Source organism: Hydra viridissima, unplaced genomic scaffold, assembly GCF_058129835.1.
Source record: "Hydra viridissima isolate aposymbiotic clone 2 unplaced genomic scaffold, HvirCarnegie_v1 scaffold_1, whole genome shotgun sequence".
In the NCBI taxonomy this organism is placed as follows: domain Eukaryota; kingdom Metazoa; phylum Cnidaria; class Hydrozoa; order Anthoathecata; family Hydridae; genus Hydra; species Hydra viridissima.
Genome location: NW_028324300.1, coordinates 38604186 through 38626269, shown reverse-complemented (window position 1 = coordinate 38626269; position 22084 = coordinate 38604186). Strand labels below are relative to the sequence as shown.

Genomic DNA, 22084 nt, shown 5'->3' with positions numbered 1-22084 from the left:
AAACAATTTCCTTTTTTAAAGAAACATGTGTCAAGGGGATACCAAAAAATTAATAGTTAATGTATAGTTAACGTTCGCTTAATATTACTCTTATTAATTAAAGTTCATGTTATAAAAAATATAACAAAAATTTAGCTTTTTTCGTCAATTTAAAGCATGATGAAGTGCTATTATTTTCTGTCAGTAACTAAAAACGTATTGTTTTGAACTTAGTAATGTTGAGGAAAATGGTTCTGCCTTACACTGATATGACATATGTCAGTTTTAAATTTCTCAAATAATGTTAAATAATTGGTAAATTATTTTACCTCCATACTTTTTATTTTAATTTTACAGATGGTTTAGTTTTTTAAATTTGAAGGCGTTTTTCTAAAAGGGTATTAGTAATGGTTTCGCAAATTTAAATTGTGGAAAACAGCCACCATAAATTAACAGACCGACCATAACCCGTATTACGGGTTGCTTTTTGCTAGTTTTAATAATTAGTCGCATGGTCTAAGTGAATATGTTCACTTATCTAAGTGAATATGGTCTAAGTGAATGTTTACTTAGACCATGTGACTAAATTATTAAAATACGTTTATAAAACTTACGGGAAACTTTAATGATTCAAAAACACGCGGTACAAAGTCGGTTAATGGTTGGCAAGAAATGCCAACAGTTAGCCAACTATAGCCAATACTGGCCCGTCAGTTGGACCAACTAAAGCGTGTTTACTGGGTATACCTTATTTAATTTTTCTCTTGCCATTAGCCAAATTTTTTCTTTGAATCCATCTAGATTTACTGAATGAACTATGTCACTAGGAAATTTGTTTCAGTTGGTTGATGCTCTGTTGAAGAGAAAAATTTTTGCCTTGGAGTAAAATTGGTAATGTCTTCTATCATATCGCAACAAGTGTCTAACACGTGTCCATTTATTGAACGTTCTATTTTGAATTGGAAATCTTTTACCAGCTGAACTTGTTCTAAATTGTTAAATAATTTATAAAGCTGAGTCAGATCACTTCTTTCTCGTCTCTTTTTTTATTGCTGTAATATTTAATCGCTTCAGCAGTTTTTTGTATGTTAACTTTCTCAGCCCTGTCGAGTTGCTCTGTGTTGAACTTTTTCGAATAAATCTACATCCATTTTCTACATCTACATCTACATCTACATACATTTTAGTTTGTGGTGATCATACAATAAATGCAAATATTTCTTAACAATTTGATCTTATCAAAACTAGTAAAAAAATGTTTTTCATTATTCTAATCTTTTTACCAGCTTTAGATGATCACTTGATTTTTCCATTTATGGTTTTTAAGAATACAACTCCATGATCTCTTACTAAATCAGATGTTTTTAAAACAATTCCTGCAATGCTATAATCTCTACACTTATTCTTATTACCATAATGCATCACTAAACATTTCTCCAAGTTAAACTTCACCAAACATTTACTAGACCACTCAATCACATTTTCTTGATCATTTTGTAAGTTTAAAATCTTTTCTTCTGTAGAAACATCAGCGAACAACTTTGCATCATCAGCATGCATTTGACCCAGACTTTTAAGCAGCTTAACCAAGTTATTTATAAATGTAGTAAACAATAAAGGGTCCTAACCGAGCCTTGAGGAAATCCACTAAAAATTTCTTTTCAAGTTTAGTAAAAAAAAAAGTCTTTTAGTTAAAAGTCTTAGATAATGCTAATAATATTTCATCAACTGGGATGTAATTTGCTCAACAATATGATATGAAGTCCAACGTTTTCAGTAGTTTTTTTTTTTTTTTGGGTTGGGGTGGGTGGGTGGGGGTGGGGTTGGGGGGAGGGGATAGGGGGGGGGGAAGAGGATAAAAACCTTTAATAGAGCTCTAATGCTGTTAATAGTAATATTGCTGGAAATTACTGTTTGATCAAACGTCTTAAATCAAACGTCTAGAAATTATTGTTTGATCATACGTTTGAAAAATAAAAGAGAGTTGAATAATTTTTTTATGATATGGTGTAAAACGCTAAACTGCATATGAAAAAAATGATTGTCAAATACTGGCTATATAGTGTGAGGACGGTGTTTTTTAATGATTAATGCTTTATTAGTGGTTCGTAGTAAGGGTTAATAAGGTATGGGTACAAGGATTAAGTGGAAAGGTAATGTTGAGGTTTGGATCGAGTTGAGGGTCAGGGAATAATTTGGATAGGTAAAGGCAAGGTCTGGGAACTATTAGGTTAGGAATGGGCAAGGTTTAATTGTTAAAAGTTAATGTTGCGTTTACCGTCCTCAGTTTATTCTTTTATGCACTATAACTTAATAAATGCTCTATTAGCATATAATGGTTATGTTTTTAAAACACAAATAATACTCTCTTACTCTACTTTTAGTGTTTTCTACTGTTTTACTCTTCTTTTTATCCACATTACTCTTCTTTTTATTATTCTTGAATTTGAAGCGGCCAAAACTTACGCTTACTTTTCTTTAATCAATATTTCTTCTGACTTCTGTTTAATTCTTTACTTCTTCTAATTATCAAAAATTTCTTCTTCTTTTTCTCTCTTGTTTACTTATAAAATTTCTTGTTTATCTAAATATTTTTCCAATAAGAACAATTTTCTTCGAAAAATACTTCTTGAAACGTTTTTAGAAACTCTTTTTTACTTCTCTCTAAGACTCCATCTTCCTCTTCTTCCTTCTCGCTTTCTTCTTCCTTCTCGCCATCTTCTTCCTTCTCGCCATCTTCTTCCTTCTCGCCATCTTCTCCTCGGAAACTCTATTTTTTTTGTTGTTGTTGAGCATTTTTATAGTTTTTGTTTTTTACTTGCGATACCTATTCATTATTTAGTAACATGTAACGTGGTAGGTTGAATGTCTCCGCGTGTTCGTCTTTTTTCAATTGTTGTTTTTAACTTTTCTTCTTTCCGCTTTATTGTTTATTTTTCATGACGGTTTGATGAATCTTTGTGTTAACGTCTTTTCCCAGTTGTTTTTAACTTTTCTTCTTACCGTTTTATCATTTACTGACATGACAGGTTGATAAACCATCGTTTGAACGTCTTTTCCCGGTCGTTGTTTTTGACTTTTCTTCTTTTGGCTATGTCATTTATTAATATGTGCCCATAATTATGAAAGTGGTCTAAGTCAAAATTTAAAAAAAAATGAATTTATCACTTATTTCACACGACATGATTTTAAACTAAATATATTCAATGTAATTTTTACGATATCGTCAAAAATGAACCTTTAAAAAGTAGTTTAAAAAAATATTTTTTAATTTATTCAAATGCGAATCATTAAATATCTCGAAACAAGAAATATATGACTTAGACCAGTTTCATAATTATGGGCACATATAGCAGGTTGATTAATCGTCTTGTGTACGTCCATTCCGATCGTTGTTTTTAATTTAATTTTCCCTTATTACAATAATATACTTTTTTCAAATGTGAAAGTAAAAATGCAATGATTATTTTTTTCCATCAATTTATATGCAGCGTTGAAAAGGTATTTGAAGCATCAAATACCATTTCTTGATTTTTTTTTGTATAACATTGAATTGCAGCGCACAATATACCGGTTCTATGCTCATCAACCAAAACTACAGCTAAGATAACTTCCATCGATAATTTTAACGTAACGGACGTTTCATTAAAAAAGACGAATTTTTCTCAAGAATATCAAAGAATTTTTTTTTTAATCACTACTTTAAATACTTTTTAAGACAAATCAGTTTTAGTTTAAAGGTTAAAAAACGGATAAAAATATGCGACAGTGCAGAGTCTTGTAATTTACTAGACAGATTGAGAGAAGCATTCTTCATTTGAGAAAAAAATTTATGGCGGATTGGATGCTTTTATCATACTTCTAAACCAATATACCCTTGTAAAATGGGTATAGAAAATTTTCCGTTGGCATGAAACTGATTTTTTGGTCCGCAGTATGGAAATCACCTTTTAAACTCTCCAATTGATTAAATGTCTCATTGTGCAATGGAGGTAAGCTTTATGTGAATGTTGAGCAGTTGGGTGCAGGCAAGAAGAAGCGTTAAATGCTTGTCTGCTAAAAAGACCTTGCTGACTTTCCTGAATGAATAAAAAAAAAAGTTTGAATTTCCGTAAATATTAACTCTGAGTGGAAACAATCTGCAAAACTTGCGTTTGCTGTTTTTTTATTTCTTTCACAACTTTCCTCGATTGATTGAGAAAGTTTATCAATATTGGCTGTAAACTCTATCTGGTCAAGCAGCCTGCGATGATCGTGAGCAACTAAAAACAAAAGTGAAACGTCAAGTTAAAAAAAAAAACTCTTGACGGGGAGAAGGAAAATGTTTTTTTTATAAAACAAGAAGCTGTTAAAGTTAGCTGTAATATGAGTGAAAATACTGCTAAATCAACGTCCACGTTTGACGTTAGCATCCTTCAAAGTTAAAAACCCCGCACATACTTTTAGTTGAAAAATCATGCAAAAATAATTGACTCAAGAATTGTTTAAAAAAACGGCAGGGGGAGGCAAAGAGTCTCAAGTTATAGGTGACATCATGTATTGACATCCACTTATGAAAGAGTATGTACCCCAATTTTGAATTCTAAGACTTGAATCCAACTTACTTAGCAATATGGAATGTTAAAGGGTTGCAAATATTAAATGAAACAAATTTTGAGATTGCCGATTTTTCCTTCATGACCACGTGATTATTCACGTGGTATTGCAATATGAAGCACATTTCATCTCTATAAATAAAAAAAAAAACATTTTTAAATCCATTAAAAATGACGAGTTTTTCTACGTCTAAGCAAGAAGTTCTTTGAGATCATAATAACTCAACGTGCAGAGAATAAACTAGGATTAAAAAGTATTGGAAGTTGAAGAAAACAAAAATGGATATCAATGGAGATCAAAAACTAAAAGTTATGTTTGGTTCAATGAGACAAAGTTTAAAAAACGCAAGCGCCAGATCATTTAAACGTTCTCAACAATATATATGCAAAACACTTAAGAAGTACACTAGTATAAGAGAAAGACAAAAAGTTGTAATTCCGATGCGATCAGAGGAAAGCTGAAGCAAGAAAAAGATGCGGAAGATCGGATAGAAAGTTTAAAAACCTAAACTAGATTATCAATATTGAATCTATTTTTAAGTTAAGCAATAGCTGTAATAATAGAAACTGTAAATTCTATACAAGCAATATTACTAGCACAAGGTGTAAAATAAAAAAATAAGAAGAAAATTAAAGATCATATAATGATTTGAACATGCTTCTCAGAAAAGGGTTTTTCGAGACCTTATTATTTGAGTTAGGGAATTTCAATGAATCAGTACAGCTACTTAAAGGAATATATACAAAAAAAGAATGATGCCGTTTATAAGACAACATAGTTCAGAAAATAATTAGATATTATGGCCAGATCAAGCAAGAGCTTATTATGCTAAGTGTGATTAACTACTTAATCGAAAATAACGTAAATTTTGTCGGTAAAAATGATCATCCTGTAAATGTACCAGAACAACGAGTATACAAAAATAATTGGCGAGCAAATAATATGAAACAACATTACCAAAGAATATAGTATTGTCTCAATAAAATAGACATAAACCTAGTTACAAAAGCTTTTTTTTATCAGTCAAGTCAATGCATGATACTGTAAGGCGAAGAAAAGTCATCAAAACATCGATAAATATTTAAGATAAATATTTTAAAATAAACTATATTGAAGCCTTAAAAAAAAACTCTTTTTGAATATCAATTTTATCTTAAAAACTGAAATAGTAGTGAGCTTTCAAACTTTAGCCCGTTTTTTAGTTATAACCCTTTAGAATGAAAAATAAATATGTTTTTATATTTTGGTTTTTAAAGAGTTTTTTGAAAAGAGATGAGAACAAATGATATAGCATGTAATATGAGAAGAGTGAAATATGTCAAAAAGAATGCTAAAAACGAATTAGAAAATTTGAAAGGCAGTATAAAGTTTTTGATTCGTTTCATTTGATATTTTATGTAGCTTTGTCACAAAGTACAGAACTATAGAAGTAGATTGAACAAATATTTTTTTTACCTAAATCTTTTGCATATCTAAACGGAAGGTTTATTTACTTAAAGAAAGTCTTTAAAAAAAATAAAAGTTTCTCCAACTAAATTGTATTCGGCATCCCAGAAAAGCCATTCAACAATTTCTTAAACATACAGAATAAAAAAATATTCCAGATTATTTAGCAGTATAACTTAATTCTTCGCTCTTCTTCGCCTTGACCTTTTTCGTATAGCAGTCTGCTATTAGAGTCATCGTGATAGATTATTGTTAAGAACTTCTATAAAGATGTTTTAAAAGCGAAGGAGTGTTTTCTGTAAACTTAGAGATTAAACTCAAACATTACACTACTTTCAAATGCGTTACAGCCAACTTTAAAAGCAGCTTGTGATAAATATCGGTTTTGATTTTTAAAGGAGCCTGTGACAAATATCGGTTAGAATTTTGGAGGAAAACTGAAGAAGGAGTTGAAATCTTTCTTCTAAAAAATGGATCAACAACTTTTATTAAGAAATAGAGGTATGTGATGATGATGATGACGACGACGACGACTACGACAACGACGACAACGATGACGACGAGGATGATGATGATGATGATGATGATGATGATGATGATGATGATGATGATGATGATGATGATGATGATGATGATGATGATGATGATGATGATGATAAGATGTTGTTGCTTACTGTTGATATTACCAATTATGTTTTTTTAGAAACCTGTAAAAGGATTGATGTGAAGCGTCCATCATCTATTTTCTTCGGTCGAGTTGAATTACTCAAACAAATGCACGAATGTTTGGTAAAAACGAAACGGGTAGTTTTGGTTGGTATGGCTGGTATAGGTAAAACCCAACTTGCAAGGAAATACGCTTTTGAGGAACAATTCTTTTCTCACTATAAAAATATTGTTTGGTTTAACGCCTCATCGAATGCAAATTCATTTAATAATTCTTTAGCTCAGTGCTCTAGTGAGCTAGGACTTCCAATTAAAGACTCTGAAGGTGAATTCAGTAGAGAACAGTTATCAAAAAATATTTTTAAGTACTTTGCATCAGAAAATACATTGTATATTTATGATAACGCTGACGATGTTAGTGTTCATCATTTAAAAACTTGTTTTTCCGACTTCACAAATTCTTATACTTTGGTTACATCAAAATGTAGAGGTTGGTGCAATTACACTTTTCTTGATGTACTGCGATTCACTGATTTAGAAGCAGAAAACTTCCTGAACAAAAGTTTGAATTTAAGCAATAAGCTAAATGATATTATCAAAGAGCTCGGAGGTCACCCACTCGCTCTTCATCAAGCGATTTCGTACATTAAAAACAACCACATTTCTGTTGAAGAATATGCCACCCTTCTAAAGGAAAGACTTAGCGATTTAGTAAAATTAAATTTTAAACACGAACCCGATGTAAATTGCGTATATAAATCGACATCTTTGATTTTGCAGAAATTAAAAGTTAACGGAGAAAAAACTGCTTTGTTACTTTTGGGGTGTTTGTCATTCTGCAACGGAAAGGTTTTAAAACAAAGTTTTATACGTAATCTAACAAGGTATTTGGTCGGAAGTGATGATCTTGAGGTAAATCGTGTTATCCTCTTGTTAGAAAACTACTCTTTGATTCATTATTTATCTGATGATATATACTCGATACACGAGTTGACGCAAGTTATTTGTAAAAAGTTTTTAGAAGAGATCTACGCAGAAACTAAAAATCCTGAAGATCTTATTATCAGTTATATCAAGGAATTAATTAAAAACACGGATAACAAGATTGATTGGCATGATCATTTTACTTATATGCTCAATAAAAAGATTGCAACAGTATTTAAGGACTATCTGGCGGACATCATTATTGCCTTTGAAAGTAAATTAAAATTCAATCAACTCATTTTCGTTTTAGATAAAATATGTAATACCTTGAAAGGGGACGAGCAAGAGTTACGTTTATCTGTTTTATTTAAAGTTGCAGATTGCTTGCTTAATGCAGGACTGTATAAAGAAGCAAAGGAGAAGTTTAATGGTATTTACAATCTCTGTTTGAAAGAGTTGGGACACAAACACCTATTAACACTTACATCTAAAAACAGTTTGGGTTGCAGTTTGTTAAAACTGGGTTTAAGCAATGATGCGAAGAAAACTTTCGAAGAACTGCTTGACGATGATAAAGAACTTTTTGAAAAAAAAATGTGGCCGTCTGCAATTCTAACAACGCAGCATAACATTGCTTGTTGCTTGCAAGATATGGGATACTGTTCCGAAGCCTTGGAAATATTAGATAGTGTGTTTAAGTTTGAAAAAGTGTTTTTGGGCTCTTGTCATCCGTCAACTATGAAAACTAAATATAACATCGCTCGATGCTACATAGAAATGGAAAGATTTACTGATGCGTTGGAAATTTTTGAAGAAACAAAAATGGAAGGATTTTTGGATACTTCAGAAGATATTTCCCAACAAAATAAAGATTCTGATATGTCATATTTAACTATTCAGCACATCAAAGGATGCTGCTTGTTGAAAATGGGACGATATTCAGAGGCTAAAGAAACTTTCGAAAATAATTTTAAAAGTGAATCGAAGTATTTAGAAACAAACCATCCTTTAACTTTAAATACTATGTACAACATAGCATGTTGTAGTTTTAAATTAGGGCGATTCTTTGATGCTAAAACTCTTTTTCAAAATAAATATGAAAACGAGTGTAAAACTTTCGGATCTGATCATCCATCAGCCATAAACACTCTGCACGATATTTTATGTTGTATGTTTGAATGCGGAAACTATCATGAAATAAATCAAAGCTTTAAGCAGTTGCTTAATATCAGAAACAAACTTTTTGGAGTCAATTGTCGAGACTCAATTGAACTTCAAGAAGAAATGGCTTACTATTTAATAAAGATTTAGCGTTTTTCAGAAGCACAAGATCTTTTACAAAAAATATATGATTTGAGGGAGAAAGTATTTGGTCGGGAACATCTATCAGTATTAGATATTGAACAGGATATCGCATTATGTAAACTTAAAATGGGCCAATTTTCTGACGCTAAAAATATCCTTGAAAAAGTATATATTATTAAAGAAGAAACTCACAAATACAATGAAACTCATCCAGCAACCCTATCAACTAAGCACAATATCGCGTTCTGCATGCTTGAAATGGGCGATGCTTTCAAAGCAAAAGAAGTTTTTCAAAAGTTGTTTGAATTAAGAAGTCAAAGTTTAGGGAGAATTCATCCCTTAACTTTAAGAACCGAAAACAATATGGGGTATTGCATGCTAAAAACAGGTGAATTTTCTTCCGCTGAACTTCTTTTCCAGCAAAATTATGACGAAAAATTGAAAATATTCGAAACTGACCATCCAGCAATTTTATCAAGCCAACGCAATCTTGCTTATTGCAAACTTGAGCAAGGAGACTTTTCTGGTGCTAAAAAATTGTTTCAAACCGTTCATGACATTGAATTAGAAAAACGAGCGAAAATTAATTGTTCAAGCAACGTGATTTTAAAAACCCAACACAATATTGTTGTTTGTAAGCTTAAATTAGTTGATTATAAAATTGTGGAAAACTTAAATCGAATTATTAGATTGCATTCGAAAATCAAGCTTTTATTTCAAGAAAAAAAGCGTTTAACTCCAAACAGCCACATATCACTCTTGTTAACTCAGCATTGTGTTGCCAACTCCTTGCTAGATTTAAAAAAGATTTCAAAAGCAAGCAATTTGTTTAAAGAAATAAAATCAAGTTTTGTTGAAAAGTTAGGTGAAAACCATCTGTATACTTTAAAAACTGAACATTGTATTGCCTGCTGCCTCTTTGATGCAGAAAGATTTAACGATGCATTACAAAAATTAAAAGACTTAGCAGAAAAAAAGAAAGGGGTGCTAGGAGATGACCATCCATCAACTTTGCTGAATAAGCACAACATCGGTTGTTGTTTAGTCAAAATAGGAAAAATTTCTGCTGCCAAGGAAATCTTCGAGGCTGTAGAAAACACATATCGAAAAACAATAGGAGAGAATCATCTTTACACCATAAAAACTCAGGACCATATTGCGTACTGTAAACTTAAATTGGGAGACTTTTCTTCTGCTAAAATAATATTTGAGTTTGTAGAAAAAAAATTTGTTGAAATATTAGGTGCGAATCATGCGTTGACCTTGACAGTACAGCACAATATCGCTTACTGCCTGCTTGAAGAAAAGAGATACAAAGACGCACCAAATAAGTTCATCGAAGTGTTAAAAAAACTCATCAATTTAGGTTTCTCAAATGATCATCCTTCTGTTTTGTCGAGCAAACACAACATCGGTTATTGTTTGATGAAATCAGGAAGACTTTGGGGTGCTTATCGTCAGTTTCATGAAGTAGAAACTTGCATTTTAACAAGAAATTCTCGCATAAATATGCAGGAGAATGCATATACTAATATACAGGAGAATAGCTCATACTACCTCAAAGTAACAAAAAAAGAACTCAAGAATCGTTTCATTTTGTTAGTTTTTGCCATTGTTATATTATTATATTTAATGATTGATATTTTTAACTGGTCTATTTATGCTTAGATAAATCTTCTTTACACCTTGAAACTCGTACACAGGTTGAAATAAGTGTGAATATATGAATAATGTATGAATAGTGGTTTTCTTTACAAATCGACAGTTAATGACTGCTTGATGTTTTTAACCATCAAAAGAATACTTTTAAAGATATGTAAAACGGCACAAGGTTTGCAAAAGTATATTTCAGCTACAAATGAGTTATAATGGATTTTGGGGAAAAGGTAGAATTAAGACTGCTTCAGAGTAGCGATATAAGCAAATGGGAATGGATTATTTAAAATGTGCAGGCACAGAGTTTGATAATAAAACACTTCTCTACCTTTGTGTATCGGTCAGGAGACCATTATTAGCCATTCTCATGAACTAAGCAGACATAGCACGAGGTAAAACGTAAAAAATTAAGTCAAATGCAAACTAATTGTGGGTCTTAAACAGGGATTGATACCCTTTTTAAAACTGTGTAAAATCTTTTCTTTGTATTGTGGAGGTCAAGATTTTAAAGTTTAGTATTTCAAAAAATCTTTTCCTAAATCTCTCTGGCTGAATTCATAGAAATCTTATCTAAAACCTGTTTTTTCGTCCGCAATATACAAATAAAGAAAAAATTGCCATAAATGAATTTTCACAGCTGTTCAGCAATTACATAAATAAAGCCTGGAGCATTTTTAAGAGAACTTTTTTGAATATGCCTATCAGCTTTAGTCTCATGGGATTTTAAATATCTCATGGGATTTTAAATATCTCATACAGCCCATATGTTACATTCATACTTAAACCAGTTTAATAGACACATAGGCGCCTCTTTGGAAACTTTTATCAAGTAGTGATGAACTCTGAGCGTTGTTGTCAGTGGTGGTCTAATATTAATGTCCATGCAATCACAGGAGAAATACGCAAAATATTCATTTTTAAACTTTTTAAATATAAGTTTGTTTTCAAAGTTCTTTTTCGAATTAAACTGAAATTTATTAAAAAAGTTTTATTTTTGTGAGGGTAAAAATATTTTTTTAGCCTTTGGGAAAAGTGTTTATTTTCCTTGGTTATTTTAAGGTGTTTGCGTATTTATTGTAAGATTGTTAATTTGCTTTCAGTGTTGAATGGGTGTGTATGGTTTGTGGGTGGTTCGTATAATGATAGACTCCTCTACTTAAAGACCTACCTTAAAGCTTATAAACAAACTTCTAAAATAATTAATAACATTTCCTGAATCAAATTATATCATTTCCTCAATCAAAGTATAGATGAAATTCTAATAATACATACTAATGAATTTTTCCGATTTCACTTAACAAATTCTCTCAAATATTTAAGCCAAACTGAAACATTGAACTCAAGTATGTTCTTTTCATAGTTACAAATGCACATAATGAAATACAATCAAAAGTCACTCAAAAATTTACCATCTTTTAAGATGTTTTCAAATAAAAAATTTGGTTCTCTTCGGAAACAATCCTTTGCGCCTTTTTCTTTACCTCTTTTTTTAGAAACCTCTTTACTCTCTTTCCCCAAACTCTCGTGGTAAAAACCTCCCCAAAAACCTTTCCAAAAAAGCCTCCAATCAATACTCTCATAAAGACCCCCCGAAATCTACATTTTCTCAATTGTACTTTTTCTGTGTGTCGCTGTTGTTTGTTAAATCAGGTGTTTAAGATACTCAACTTGCTGTTGACCGGTGATACGATGGCAATAGTTGCTCAGAGCTAATGTTTTCTAAATTACAATAATTTAAAAAACCCTGGGTTTTTGCTTAAGGTTACGTTTAAAAAGTCTGAATAATTTGACGAGAAGAACTTATCCCCATTCTTAATCTAAAACTAACAACAGTTAGTGCAACTTTGGCTGAATTTATTGATACTTTTTAACTGAATGTTTTTCAACAGTACTCAATCAATATACTAAAAGAGCACTCAAATCCGTCAAAACTTGTTAAACTATTTACGGAGAATTCCATATTTCGTTTATGTTCTCTTTCTTTTCGCATGGTCTCCTCCCCAGTAAGCACACTACGTTGAAACAACGTTGAAATAACGTTGATCGACGTTGACCAACGTTATTTCAACGTTGTTTCAACCTGGTGTGCTTACTGGGTCTACGCAGTAATCACGGTAAAAATAAAAAAATTGCCAACAAGCCTACAGCGACAATGAAGGTGTCATTACATCTTGGTAAACAAAAAAATTATATCAAATAAACAAAAGCATGGTTGATTCAAAAACATTTATCACATCCAAATTTGCTGAACCTACTTTAGTTTATGATTTGCTCAGTTGCTATTTTGCTGTATTTGTTGCTTGCTGTATTTCTTTCTTGGAACTAGATGGTTCTTTCTTAATTTCACCGTACCTTTATCTGAATGAAGGGTTTTTATCAGTTTTTAACCCAGAGTCCGAACATAAGGTAAACTTATATTATTTTTCTTCAAATTACAAGAATATGATTTAAGTGTCAAATCTATTTTTGAACTTAGTAACTTTTTTCGTTATATTTTTTCATTCTGTTTCCTGTATTCCGGCTAGCGGCGCTTAAGAAAGAAAATCCGATTGTTCGGTTTTGCATAAAATATACCAGAACGGCATATTAAAAAAGAACACTTTTTAAATCTGTAAAGATCGTGTCAGTTAAAGCCTTGAAAAAACATGTAGTTGGAATAAAACTAAAGATCGATTTATTTAAAAGCAAATTGTATATCTCAAGTTTGTTAGATTCCAAAAATCTGACTGGAGGATGCATTTTGAAAAATTTTCTGACTGGAAGATGCATTTTTGAAAAATTATTGAATCCCCAAAAAAACTCATAAAATTAATGAGGTTTCTGAATTTTTTTACATTGAAAAATAATTTAATCTCAGATTATTTTCATCTTAAAACATTTTTAGTTTTGAAAGTTCTGAATACCAATCACACAAAAAACCAAACGTTGAGAATTAAAACATTAAAACTTTTTAACCTTTTGCTCCTTTTTTTTTTTGATTATGCTGTGTTTTATTGTCTTATGCTGTGATTATGATTGTTGATTTTTTTTTTATAAAAAAAAAAATGACAGAACTTTCGTCAAAATTAAGAAAAGTTTTACTTATAAAACCAATAATTTCAAAAAAAGTCTGTTAGAGCCATTTCTAAGTTGTTGTTGGTATTGTTATGATATGCAAAAAACAAAAAACAAAAACTAAAAAAAAAAAACACAAAAATTATAAAAAAAAAACAAAAAAAAAAAACTAAAAAAAAAAACAACACAAAAACTACAAAAACAAAAAAACAAAAAAAAAAAATCAACATCATCAACAACAACAAAAAATCAATTCTATTTAAAAATCGTAATAAAAACAAACTTCTAACAATGATGCTGGTGAAATCTGTGATCGGAATTCTGTGAATTTCAAGCTGGATGAAACTCAGTGTGTAAATTCGAATGTAGAGACCTATTTTTTGATTTTGAAACAATAAAGAATAACATTTCAAAAATGGTACAAGATGGTTAAAAAGATACTGAAAACTAGTTTAGATATTGAGTGAGAACGGAGGTTGAAAACTATGCAAAAACAAAACAACCGGAAAAAATTGAGTTTCATTTTGTTTGGCGTCGATACAAAATGAAGCAATTTTTAATCAACGTCTCCTTTAGTGTAAAAATTTCTCTGAGTCTTTCCTTATAAATTCCAAGCATCCCATTTTCATCGTAACTAGAAAGCTGTGGTATTAGTGAAATGGATCATAGAATGTCTGGATAATTCATCGGAAATGCACACTTTTTACTTTACAGCTCAAACGGTTCAACCATGTAGTTGTAGCAGCTGCATGCGTGGCCTGCTAATTCCCGACAAAATATTGAGATAACTAGTTTCATGATCTCTTTTTCCCTCTGCACCAGGATATAAACATTGCAAATATAATTGAAATAAGAAGTTTTACACTCATTACTTCTAAAAATATAGCAAAAATTTACTACAAAGTGTACTGGCTGGGTGCAAGCAACGTATTGATGGTCGAGAGAAAGCTTGTCAAAATAAGCCATACAAATCTACTCAAGCGTCTTCAGTAAATCAACCACTTTTAACTATAAAGACCCTCTAAGACAGCCAGCAGAATAAACGTTACTATTTACGCAAGTGAAATCTCAAACAATACCTCAAATAATTCATCGAACAACATCTCGAAAACTCCCTTTCAGGGATATATATAAAATGAATTTCTAAACTTAGAATGGAAACATGCGTCATCAATGACAAGAACATCAAACGAGATAGTAGCTTTAAAAGCTCTATGTTACCGATGAGTTCAACATAAGTATAAGAGGAAATCCTTTGTTAAATTTAGTATGGAGCCTTCATTAGATCACGGCTCGGTCTCTACTAGTTCCAGTTACAAGTCTTCATTGGTTAAGTGACCCATTGATACAGTGTCTATGTCTCAAAAAGTGTCATCTCACCTAGTAAGCGGATCCTCTTTGCGATAATGGTGAGCTTCCACCGCTTTTCGGATGCAAAAAAACGAAGTATAAACATTTGCGTCTATGGGTTTGGTAAATGAAAGCGTTTCTCTGTTTGATTATCTTTATTTTTTATTTGGCAAAGGACGGTGTGTGGGCTTTTATATCAACTTTCTTCTGGTTCAGGGAATGCTGTGATGGTATAGAGATGGTAAAGTATTAATTTCCATTATCCTGAAAATGAGAGTACTGAATCGTTTTACTGAAATCCTCGGATTTTCGCTGTGCAGTACACGCTGAAAAAACTCTCTTACTATCAAGTGGATATTTCGAGCTGTCAGTAGTATAGGTACGTGGACGATTAGCCATCGTGGGTACATTAAACAAATACTCAACTAAGTTGATGAGTGTGAACCTAATCGGGTTACCTAAAATTGCTCTAGTGGTGGAACGCAGATTCATCTCTACGACAGTTGTTTGAACATCATTCCTTTCGGGTGTTGACTGGAAATGCTGAACTGTTTGTGCGAATGCCTAAAAAATTGTTACATACAGTTACGGAAAAATTATCCTAACAAACTGTTTTTAGGTATAATTCTATATTAAATGAAGGAAACCTCATACTGTTATATATATTTTTGTAGTTCTCAACAAGCTCTTTCTAAGTATACCATCAAACATTTACTACACTAGGTAGATGTCTCCTTTGGTAAGAAAAACTAAAATGACTGTGGAAAAAAGTATCCGGAAAGTTACTTTCTTCTAATTTTTGGTCAAGATTTTCAATAGAGTTCATGATGTAAGATCTTATAAGTATCCTAGTAGCTTAGGATAATATAATTAAAAATGATAAAAATCATAATTTCTATTTCTGTAACATTTAGAACCCAGTAAGCACACGACGTTGAAACAACGTTGAAATAACGTAGATCAACGTCGATTAACGTTATTTCAACTTTGTTTCGACGTAGTGTGCTTACTGGGAATCCATTGACAACTATTACCATGGTGAAAAGTAAAGAATTGACAGAAGTTAATAGGAAAGAGATTGAAGTGCTCTCAAAAGAAAGCAAAACGGTTCAAGAAATAGCATAACAGCTTAGTATTCCCAATTCAACTTCTCAAGATACTCTGGGAAGAATTAAAAAGCATGGAGTACTCAAAAGTTTGCCAAAATCTGGACGAAAACGAAAAACAGCTCTAAGGATTGATCGAAAAATCCTCACTTTGATTAAAAATTCTGAGAAACCAAATGCAACAGATATTGCGAAACAACTCAGAGAACTCGAGTTAGTTAATATAAGTCCTCGAACTGTTAGAAACAGACTGCATGAGTAAGATTTACATGGTAGAGCACTTGCCAAAAAACCGTTACTTACCAAACGACATATTGCAAAGAGGTTTGCGTTTGCATAGAAGTATCAAAACTGGACCGTTGATGATTGGAAGAAGGTATTATGGTCGGACAAAACGAAAATATGCCTTAATGGTTCAGATGGTAGACGTTGGACATGGAGAAAACCAGGTGAATTAATGCAACAAAATCATGTTAAACAGACAATAAAGCATGACAAGTATGTCATGGCTTGGGGATGCTTCAGTTGGAATGGTGTGGGGCGTATTCATGTTATAGAGAATACATTGACTTCCCCTAAGTATGTTAGAATACTTTCAAATCATATGCTACCATCTGCTCGAGAGTTATTCGATGGAGAATTCTTATTCCAGCAAGATGGTGATTCAAAACAAGCGGCAAAAAGTACCAAAGCCTGGCTCCAAGGCAAAAATATCGAGGTGAACAAAGTCCAGACTTGAATCCTATAGAATACCTATAGAAAGTAGTCAAGGAAGAAATTGTTAAAATCAAAATTAACGAAAAAAGACAATATCGAGGAAGCACTCAGAAAATGCTGGAATTCTATAGATATAGCGAGGTGTAACAGGCTGGTTGAGTCGATGCCTAAGAGAATCGACGAAGTATTAACTAATAAAGGAGGATGCACTAATTGAAGAAAAAAATTACGAAAAAGAAAAGATACTTTTTTCCACAGTCATTTTAGTTTTTCTTACAAAAGGAGAAATCTACCTAGTGTAGTAAATGTTTGATGGTACACTTAGATAGAGCTTGTTGAGAGCTACAAAAATATATATAACAGTATGAGGTTTCCTTCATTTAATATAGAATTATACCTAAAAACAGTTTGTCCGGATACTTTTTTCCGTAACTACAACTTCTCATCGTATTATCTTGGGACTCATCTTACCGACAACCTGACATGAGGCATTACTAACAAGGTTTGTTTTTATCAAAACCTAATCAACTGACTACTAGGAATATCTTGGATTTCACAAACTTATTAAGAATCGAATTAAGTGTAATTTTGTTTCGAACAAATCGCGAATGCTGTTTTAATACAGTATTAAAACGTATTCAAAGAAAATTGTGGCGCTTCCAGAAAATTTCTAATATTAAATCGTTGAGTTCAAATGTTGCTAAATATTAAACAGAATTAGATAAGTGCGAAGTGTTCGAATCGAATTCGAATAGAATAGTTTCTCTCGATTTCAATAAACTCTTTAGCATTTTACAAAGCTTTACCAATGCTCTCCTATCAAAGAAACTGTAATCTAAATTTCTTATTAAAACATTTTATAAAAACTTTAGAAAAACTTTTAAGAAACATTCAGATAAAAGTCATAATATGGGAGTTTTGTACGCCAATGCTGAAAAAAAAGCTAGCATTTGAGTCTTTTAAGTATACGTTGTATATAAGTTTACATATGTGCATCTATGCAAACATCTAGAATGCTTTGCTTGAAATGTTTTTTGTTTTTTCTTTATTCTCATTAGGACTACATTGTGAGATATTGAAATGAAGCTTTTTTATTACATATCGATATTAGTATGTGTTCAAGGGCGAAAAGCAAAGACAAAACCAGGCTTGCAGCAAACTCTTAAAGGTGTGCCAGCATATTTTTATATAACAGTTAGTTGTGAACAAGTTCTTAGAAAAGATTTAGTATAAGATTTTTCTATTTAACATGTGGTCATCAGATCTATTCTAGATGATGCTGATTCAACCTCAAGCATATTCCCAATAAAAAGTTTAGATAAAAAGTTTTACATTTATAAATTTACAAGAGGATGATCCTCTGAAATGAATGCTTTGTTTATCTGGTATAGTTTCTTCTTTATTTTAGAGATGAAGGAACTTCCAGATATGACTACTGTCATTGATGAACCAATTGGTATAAAATATTGTTTACCTGTAAAGCATTTTATTGAGAAACAAAGGTTATACACACACACACACATATATATTTATCAATGTATATATATATATATATATATATATATATATATATATATATATATATATATATATATATATATATATATATATATATATATATATATATATATATATATATATATATATATATATATATATATATATATATATATATATATGGTATAATAAAAACTGAGTATGCAAAAAAATTAATCATACCCTATTATGAACTATATAGAAGCAATTAAAGAAAAACCAAATTGATTTAAACAAAGTTATGAAAACAGCTATTGATAATATAAGCTACAATATTTGGAAAATTCAATCTTGTTTCTAAGAAAAAATAAACTTTTTAAAAAGTTATGAAATTAGGATGTGTCATAAGTATCCATACCTTTAAAAATTTTATTAATTTTTTCCCAGTTTTTGTTTTTTAGTTGATTAAAATTTAGTATGAAGTCCTTGGGCATTTATTACAGCTTGCAGACAATAAAATATATTACCATTTAGGTTTTGTATATAGTTTTGAGCAATGTGATGCTCAGCTGTCTCCAAAGCTGAAAAGAAATTTGGTTGGTACAGTGATCTTCCCCATTGATTTTGTCATCCTAATAATGCCACAACTTTTCAATTGGATTTATATCCAGGCTTTGAACAGGCCAATCCAACAATTTTATTTCTTTTTCCTCAAAATATTCTTTGACAATGTTACTAATATGTTTTGGATCTTTATCTGATTGGAAGACAAATTGATCTGGTAATCCTGATATATTGAAGGAGGGGATAGGTTGTTTCATAAAATATTTACATATAAAGCTCCTGTTTAATTTTATTCAAATTGAAATGGATTAACAACTCCATTATAACTGAAACAGTCCCAAACAAGCATATTGCAACCTCTTGTGTTTGATAGTTGCTTTTAGACTTTTTTGTTCCAGGGTTTTCATTTTCTTTTCCATTCCTTTGGTCTGTTTATGGAATTCTTTTTGTTTGAACTAGCTTTCATTAGACCGTAAAACTGATTTCCAAAAATCTAGTGGCTTTCAAACTTCAACATTTTTGCCTACGCAAGGTGCTGTATTTTTTTTCCTTCAAATGAAAGATTTTTTAGTAACAAGACCTATAAAACCATGCAAAGCAAAGTTTTTATTTCATTGTTCATTTTGAAATGTTTATGCTTAACCTCTCTTTAATAGCTCTGGCAGAAATAACAAGCTCTCACTTGCCTGCTTGCTTTACTTCTTGTACAATAAGCTTTTCTTCTCTAGGTGTTGTTTTTGGTGAACAGACTAAACGTGCTTTATTTTGCTTAATTTATATTTTTTTATATTCTTGAATTTCTTATTGTAGTGTTGCCTTGCTTTCACTATATTTTTCAGCTATTTTTCCATACCCTAAGCCACTTTCATGATCATTGGCTCATTTGCTTCACCTCATCAAATATATTGAAGGTCTTAGGCGTTTTGAAAAACTTTTGAAAGCAAACAAAAGAAGTAATTCTTAAAATAATTTAAATTTAACTCCTGTGCTGCAGAAAATGAAAATTAAATAACTTACCAGCAAAAAGAAACAAAAAGTAAACTTACAGCACTAATTAAGTTAGTTGGTATGAATACCTATTAATGTATGTAAAATTGCACTTTTAATGTTTTATGCTAAATATAAGCAAACATAGTAATTATCATAATTAAATATTGGTAATCATGATATAAAGTTATCAATTAATAAAAGATTGAGGATGAAGTTATATTCTCTTATAAAGGGAATATAACTTCATCCTCAATCTTTTGTTAACTGTTAAATTTATCTACTTTTATTTTGTTGAAGTTTTATTTGAACTGTTTTTCATTTTCTTGTTTCTCAAATACATTTGGAATTTAAAAGTTAAGTACATTAAATTAGCTAGAATTTAAAATAGAAAATGAAATTGCTATCATGTCATACACATAAACAGTATTTTTGTAAATATTTGTTGTAATTACAAAAAAAGAGAATAAGTAACATATTTCACATAGTTTTGTCAATAAATTGATAAATTTATTTTATTTTTAGTAAAGTCTTAATCTGTAAACTTGTTTTAGATATGAAAATTAATTTTTTTTATTTAACTTTTTGCATTTATTACAATAATGTAACTTTCCTGTTTTGGCGAATTTCATTTCTAACTTTAAAAAAATATATTCTAGAAAAGTGGAAAACCATTGAAGAGATCAACTTGGCACACGGTATTATACCATTTTTTTAAAAATAAGTGTTGTTCTGCTTAATGTATTTAGAGAATCTTCGAAGTTTAGGATTTTTGTATATCAATGAACATCTATGTATACATATATGGTTATCTAAACATATTTTATGTATTTATGTGTGCATGCATATGTATATATATAAATATTTGTTTATATATGGGTCTTTATGAAGACCTTAGTTGATACTCCAGAGATTCAAATTTGAGAAAATATTTGAGTTAAAAACGTTTTCCAAACAAGCTTACATTTATATAATCTATTGCAATGTATATAAAAATACATGAGCATTTTATTTCATATATTTCTAAAATTAAAATTAGAGATAAAAATGAAACAAAACTCAATGAAATAGCAATGCATTTTAAAATATAAAAAATGATTTTGGTAAAAGAAAAAAGGTACTTTTTTGTTTCTTTCCACTGAGATCTTCATATATATATATATATATATATATATATATATATATATATATATATATATATATATATATATATATATATATATATATATATATATATATATATATATATATATATATATATATATATATATATATATATATATATGAAAAACCATTATACCATTTTACAATTCTCATACCACTTAAACCTCATATCACATAAAACCTCATACCACTTCACAATTCTCTTTAAAGTTAAATCCACAATCGATTTTTCTTCTAAAATGACTGCATTTTTGTGAGGTATCTTATTTCAACTATTTCCCTAACTACTACAACATTACGCAATAGGCTGGAGTAAAATTGACCTAAAATATGTGTACATGTATGTATGTATGTATGTATGTATGTATGTATGTATGTATGTATGTATGTATGTATGTATGTATGTATGTATGTATGTATGTATGTATGTATGTATGCATGCATGCATGCATGCATGCATGCATGCATGCATGCATGCATGCATGCATGCATGCATGCATGCATGCATGCATGAATGTATGTATGTAGGTATGTATGTATGTATGTATGTATGTATGTATGTATGTATGTATGTATGTATGTATGTATGTATGTATGTATGTATGTATGTATGTATGTATGTATGTATGTATGTATGTATGTATGTATGTATGTATGTATGTATGTATGTATGTATGTATGTATGTATTTATGAAAATGTATGATGTATAAAACCTCTAGCAACTTTGGAATTCATACAGGAGCTTGTACGCTACTAGAAAACTTATTGCAAAAAGAGCTGTTATATTTAGCTTGTTGTCATCACAATGTCTGTTTTCAAATGCTGCTTCAGGCAACCTGGTGCTTTTTGTCATGCTCATTCGTTGTCAAAAGTCATATACTGTATCAAAATATACATGCTTAGGAAACAGTTAAAAATGACATAAAAAGAAGAGAATGCATTGTTATTTCTGTGCATTTCTTCTGAGTTTGCTAAAATTGGCTAAAAACTGGTGTAAATTTTTTTTTATTTTAGTTGCCACCAATTGAAAGGGTTTAAAGTTAACATTTTGAACTTTTTATTTTTAAACAGCCCTAATGAATGTATGTATAAA

General features: G+C 30.5%; 2 protein-coding genes across 8 annotated transcripts in view; both read left to right on the top strand.

Moving 5' to 3' along the window:
• Positions 1-6353: 6353 nt before the first annotated feature.
• LOC149894874 (uncharacterized) lies at positions 6354-9870 on the top strand. Its single transcript, XM_090075706.1, has 2 exons — positions 6354-6522; positions 6725-9870. Exons 1-2 carry the CDS (start codon positions 6492-6494, stop codon positions 8920-8922), a joined length of 2229 nt encoding a protein of 742 aa, XP_089931832.1. The 5' UTR covers positions 6354-6491; the 3' UTR covers positions 8923-9870.
• Positions 9871-12703: 2833 nt separating this feature from the next.
• Positions 12704-22084, top strand: part of LOC145192571 (zinc metalloproteinase nas-1-like) — a 32187-nt gene continuing 22806 nt past the window's right edge. For 5 of the 7 annotated variants that reach the window (XM_090094112.1, XM_090094104.1, XM_090094109.1 and 2 more), the window contains exons 1-4: positions 12704-12978; positions 17858-17967; positions 18208-18255; positions 20486-20524. In XM_090094112.1, the coding sequence (XP_089950238.1) occupies positions 17880-17967; positions 18208-18255; positions 20486-20524 (175 nt within the window). In that variant the 5' untranslated portion in view covers positions 12704-12978; positions 17858-17879. The remainder of the gene's footprint in view (positions 12979-17857; positions 17968-18207; positions 18256-20485; positions 20525-22084) is intronic. The other 2 variants (XM_090094127.1, XM_090094138.1) reach the window with 1 other exon arrangement.